We start from the raw sequence: 6,228 nt of genomic DNA on the forward strand, positions 1-6,228 counted from the left end.
ATTAACCTACTTGAAGGGGCAACATGGTGTGTGAGTGTGAGATGTCTCCCTCCCCCTTTGGATTCAGTTCTAGCCAGCCACAGTGGTACTACCAGGCGCCAGCAAGACTGAAGAGAAAAGTATTGCACTTCTAAAATTTTTTAACTGTTAAATGTGTGAGGGGTTATGAAAGTGTAACTGGGCAGAGAACAGGAAGAAGGACTGGTTTAAGGCAAGGTCCAGGCTGGTGTTTATTTATCTTTTGTCAGATAAATATTTTAGAAGTTAAAAGAAACTGAGTAAATGACATGCCTACAGAGTTTAAGTAGGCTACTAGAGAAACAAATAAGTGAAGTAATTTATGATGTATTTAATTTTGATTAGCCTACTACAATCCAAATTGAATGCTCTGTACCATTAAATTGCATATCTTATGATTATTCATATGCATGGAGCCTATCGCAGGGTTGAATAAATCGTGTTGAATCGCAATTTGGGGTGAATCTATCATACCACATTTGTAATTGCTTCATATGTATCTTTAATGTATCAGATCAATGGCAATCCGCCTCAGTGATAGAGATGCATTTCCATATTGACGATTCATGAGTTTATTGTTGGACAGGAGAAGAATGATGAAATCGCTACATGTGACAATAAAGTATCTTTACCTTTACCTGAGAGCAGAGCAGGAGAGAAGACAGGATAAGAGCAGCAGAGCAGAAAATAGTAGCCTAAAACACGCTTTTAGAAGCTGAGTAACAGCCTCGTCAAGTCTTTCATCAAGAAAATAATTACTAAGTTACATGTCGGCAATATTTGTAATTTTATGTAACTTTAGTAAGATATTTTTATGAAGGCCTAGACCAAGTATATGGTCCCCGACTAAAACGTGTGGTGAGTGTAGAGACCGCCGAGGAGACTAACACTGAGCTCCCATCCAACAGTTCAAACAGTTTTTCTACATATTTTAAGTTGATGTTGATAGAAAATTCCAGTGAAACAACATAAAAAGTACATATTTAGCTGTCACAACCTTCCATTCAGCACAAATACAAAGGCTGCACCAACCATAATCTCACTTTAATCGTTTAGGATTTATTGAAACCCTGTACTTGAACGTTTCATGTGGGAAACACGGAAGTTCCAGGTCTTGTCCTAGCTGTTGATATTGTCTGACAGACGCGAGAGCCAATCGGGTTCTCTGGTTGTCACAAGCAGCCAGTAAGATTGAGGGGGGCGGGGGATCTAAATCGTGGGTCCTCAATGTTGGATTGACTAAGCAAATTCATTTTAGCGGTGTCAGTCGGAGTAAAGACAGCTCGTGAACATGTCGAATACGGAAGAAGACAGCTGTGGAGGTAACTGTTTTTAAATAAAAGTAGATATAAGTTGTGGACTCCTGCGTGTGGCATTTTAAACGTAAGAAAAATAAATGCAATGACTTCAAATTCCCGGTGTAACTTCACTGAAGCTATTTACTATTGTTTACTATATTTTACATACAAGCTGACACGTCTTTACTGCAAGTCTTCTTTCTCTTCAGTCAGTCACCAAGTTTGTTGGCTATACATTGTAAGCAAGGTTTTTAATGTCATTAAACCATTCTCAATGTCAGTACTTAATTGCTCTTTGTCTCACCTTTCCCAGGAAGTGTTGCTAAAGGCAGCAGAACAGCAACAGACAGGGCTGGTGAGTGCTTAACACTAAGTTACGTGCAATTTTTTCCTCCCTTTTTTTTAAGTTTATATACTTTTTATAAAAGTTTCTTGTGAAAATTAGAGCGGAGGAAACGTCTACTTAACGTGTACTGTTTGTGTACTTTTATCAAAATAAAAGTGAAACAAACAGGGAAGTTGTAAAGAAATCCGGTTCTGTTGCCAGTGAAGCCAAAGTGCAATAGGTTTAATCATTATCTCAAACATATTTCCCCATATTTCCTGTCATCGTTTGTAAATTAGAAACTCATCAGCAAGAAATTTTAAAGGTGCTTTTGTGGGTGCAGTGACAACTCCGGTAATGAAACTATGACAGCCCAGCTTGCTAACTTGTCTTGTCTTGATCCAATGCACATTCCTGCATGTTTATTAGATATGCCCCGGGTATGCCTAGCTAAAACAAATGCAGCTTAATACAACAGATAAACAACTGTTTATCCAGTTTACAGCAATGAAGGTACATGAAATATTAGAAACACCTCTCATTGTACTCAATGATGATGAAAATGTTTAAAAAGAAGCTGAATATTATAACTTATATGAAAGTAGGATTTATTGCAGGACTGTAATATACTGGCAGTGTATAAACAAGAAAATGCCGCACAAGCAAAGATATATATGTATTTACTTAGATTCCTTTTTGTCAGTCAGATGATACTTTCCAAGTTGTCAAACACCCCTGAGCTGTTGCCTGTAGCACACAAAAGTCTAACCTGCATATCTGTAGGGTGTGGAGACACTTTTGGCATCTGTTCTTTTAGCAGCCGTTGCCATCTTTCTCCACCTGTCACCCAGCTATTGAAGACCACGAGGACTCTAAGCTGGTAGCACAATGGCTGCTTGACCCCATACTAGCAGCAGTGGAGCATTTTGTGCACCTGCAGTTGTACTGCTTAACAAAGAAGCATAATCCTGAAAAGCTCAATCCCCCAATGTATTTTTGCCAACTTCAAACATATTCAGAGTATTTCTGATATTTAACAAATTAGCAAAGCCTGACTTCTCAGTGCATTACTGTTTATTAATGATATTCTCTATTGTTGCATTGTTTATTCATGTATGTGTTGTTTTTTTATAGCATGCACAGACCACCTAACAGAGACGGATGCCTACATCAGACGGTACAGAACTGTTTCTTCTTGTTCAGCTGAAAATTCTCACTTCTCTCTAGTCCAGCACGGCACATAATATTGTCTTTCTTCCTGTGCTCTTTTTCGTTATACAGCTCTTTACCTTTGGATCCTGCAGAGGAGTACAAGATGAACAACAAACGACGAGGCCTTGCACTCATCTTTAACCAGGAGCGCTTCTTCTGGCGCCTGGGGTTACCTGAAAGAAATGGAACCAATGCTGACCGCTACAACTTGGAGAAAAGGTATCACGTCCTAGCCAGCTGCTGGAGTGGGAACCCAGTATTTCGCATGCTTAAGAACTTGTCTGTGCTTGTTCAGCAAATTGTCTGTACCTGTAGTAACATCTTATTGAAGAATTTCCTATGTATTTCATATCATACTAAACTTATTATCACGTCTCTTTTAGACTGAATGAGCTTAACTTCGAAGTGAAGGCTTATGATAACTACAAACAGGTGGAAGTCTTAGATAAAATCAGTGAAGGTAAGCACATGTAGGATCACTTCTGGCTGTAGTACAGGCCACTTTTACTTGTTCAGTAGCAAGTTTAACAAATACCTGATGTCCCATCAGCCGCAGAGGCGGACCATTCAGACTCAGACTGCTTTTTGCTCGTCTTCCTGAGCCACGGCGAGGATGATCACGTCTACACCTACGATGGCAAGATCAGCATTCAGGATATCACATCCCTGTTCAAAGGAAACAAGTGTAGGAGCCTTGTGGGAAAGCCAAAGATCTTCATATTACAGGTAGATGCAAACAAACGCCAAAGCTCAATCAAACCTATCAGAATATGGGAACGTGCAGAATTAGCTGTTTTTGTGTCCGTCACTAGGCGTGCCGCGGAGACAAACATGATGATCCAGTGACTGCCTGTGATGCCGTGGACAGTGAGTTGAAGACAAATGAGGTGGTGGTTGACGCTAGCGCCGTACACACCCTCCCTGCTGGGGCCGATTTCATCATGTGCTACTCTGTGGCTGAAGGTGAGCCGGCAGGGGATGTTTAAAACTCTTCATCTGCCTTGAAGATGTAGCAGGAATTCTACTTGGACACTAGAGTGAATTATTTTAGAAAAAGAAGTCACTGTAAATGTCCTTTTATTTTTGCTGTTCAGTCAATAACTATCCTACCCTGTCCCCCGTGTTTGTTAAGGTTACTATTCCCACCGGGAGACCATCAACGGGTCCTGGTATGTCCAGGATCTGTGTGAGCTGCTTAAAATGTATGGGGACTCCCTTGAATTCACAGAATTACTCACGCTGGTCAACAGGAAAGTGTCGATGAGGAGTGTTGGGAACTGTCTTGACCGGAATGCCATTGGGAAGAAGCAAGTACCTTGCTTTGCTTCAATGCTCACCAAGAAGCTCTACTTCCGACCAACAAAGTAACAGTTTCAGACCTCAGTCATAAAATGAGCCGGGTGGGAAACAGGATCTCCTCTGGGAAATTTTAAAGAGATGTTTGTTTTTTCTAGTCCTCTACTGTATGTTAATCATAAACACTATTATTCACATTTGCATTTAACTATAATTAGAAACCTTAAAATTCAGTTGTTGTATATTAACAGGAACAACATGCTCTGAAGAATTATGAATATTCTTTTCCTTATGCTATTCAAAATTGTGGTTTCATTTATGATGCAAAGTTTCTCTTCTGGAAAAAAACAGATTTCTTGGCAGATTTATAAAAGGGTTTTAAGGTTTTTGCATTTGCATGACAGAGAACCAAGATAGGCAAAGTATCCGTGGCAGCAGATGGTAGAGGAGAAATCATATTGCTGACCAGCTGTTAGTAAACACGGTACTGTGTGATTTACTGGTTTGTCTGAATTTACTGTTGTGTGAATGCAAACACAGCAGACATTATAATGCAATCTTATCCAACAGCCCTGAAGTAATTCAAAGTTAGACCAGCACAATGGCGGGTCAATATGGGCTTATTACAGCTACATGTATACACTGACATAAGGGGTGAAAAAGGTAAAAACAGTTATCTTAGAAACAGTGCCAAATATTGTCTATGTCCAGCAAGCTCAATTGTTTATATCAGCACAGCAGATTACTATATCTCACAGTGGATCTGATCATTGAGCAGTCGGTAAAAGGCAATTTAGTAATTTTCCCCCAACTCTGATAACCAAATGTGAGGGATCCCTGCAAAAGCAACCACAGCAGATGTGGTTCAGAACCTTATAAAACTTCATCTCTCAAAAATTAAAGTGTATATACTTTTAAGAAATATAACATAAATCTTGGACCAGCAAATGTTATATGTTTGATAAGGCTGCCCCTTGCTGACTAAACTGATCATGAGGTGAGATGCATTAGGGATCTGTGTGGCTTTTACCACAACAAACACTTTTCTGGGGAAGACCTGAATGCTTAATTACAATCATTATTTTACTTCCCTGATGACCAATTTAGTTTCCAGTGTCAGGGGTGACTTCATATCCAATACTGACTTATAAGACTATGACATTTATTTTTTGCTTCAGACAGAACACAAATCAGTGTTGTGAGTTTATCATTTATGGTCTTCTATTGGATTGCTTTATGTTTTCAAGGTGTTCCTCTTATTTTGTCCAGCTCTACGATATAGATCAGATTTTGTGCTTTCAGAAATTATTATGGACCCATATTCTTTGTTAGTTGCCTTTCGTCACATTTTTAACTTGCTTGTTTAATCAAATTTAAACTGCTGTGGTACTAGACAAATGCTGACTTTATCCTGCAGGTGACTTTTGTTTAACATTCTACAAGACGGTAGTAGTTGATATTATCAGTGGCCTTGCAAAGGGAAGCTTTCCTCAGACTTAACATTGTTTCTGAGGAAGATGGAAATGACAGGCAAGTCAGGATTCCTTAAATACAGTCTGGCAGGTCCACAAGCCAGACAAAAACTTTCCAACTATACTGCGTCTTGCGAGGCATGTGACATAACAGCATGAGAACCATGTACTTCTAATGATTTTGTTTACTTCAGGGTTTAACACTTATCTTTCTAATTACAAATTATGTAGTAATATGTCTTATAGTAGGTTTATCCAGGCACTACATAAACATGCTGTTTGTCTTCAAACTCGCTCCATCAAAAAGGGAATTCATGGTTGTGCTGCTGTTTGTTGTAGTAGTAAACTGTATTCAATTTAATAATGCGTATTTGCACTCAAAAAGGCAACAAATACCAGTGTGGGAAGAACCTCAGGCAGGAGGGGTGTTTTTAAAGCTGTACTCTGGACATAAAACACTTGTAGCTGTGTCACATGATCTATGACTCAGGAAAATCAAAAGCTACCAGCATACAATGATCCTGTATTTTTGTGGTGTTATTGTTGTGAGTTTTTGTATAAAAACTGTCTGTTGTATAAAATCTGTGTGACATTTTTGTTGCTTTTT

General features: G+C 39.1%; 1 protein-coding gene across 1 annotated transcript; it reads left to right on the forward strand.

Moving 5' to 3' along the window:
* Positions 1-1,225: 1,225 nt before the first annotated feature.
* On the forward strand, positions 1,226-5,032 carry LOC119896761 (caspase-6-like). Its single transcript, XM_038710174.1, has 8 exons — positions 1,226-1,340; positions 1,630-1,671; positions 2,776-2,818; positions 2,923-3,072; positions 3,237-3,313; positions 3,404-3,579; positions 3,666-3,816; positions 3,986-5,032. The coding sequence occupies exons 1-8, from the start codon at positions 1,310-1,312 to the stop codon at positions 4,219-4,221; spliced, it is 906 nt and encodes a 301-aa protein (XP_038566102.1). The 5' UTR covers positions 1,226-1,309; the 3' UTR covers positions 4,222-5,032.
* Positions 5,033-6,228: the final 1,196 nt, after the last annotated feature.

This window comes from Micropterus salmoides, unplaced genomic scaffold (assembly GCF_014851395.1).
Source record: "Micropterus salmoides isolate LMB-PRFRI ecotype aquatic unplaced genomic scaffold, ASM1485139v1 Ms_hic_scaffold_1028, whole genome shotgun sequence".
In the NCBI taxonomy this organism is placed as follows: domain Eukaryota; kingdom Metazoa; phylum Chordata; class Actinopteri; order Centrarchiformes; family Centrarchidae; genus Micropterus; species Micropterus salmoides.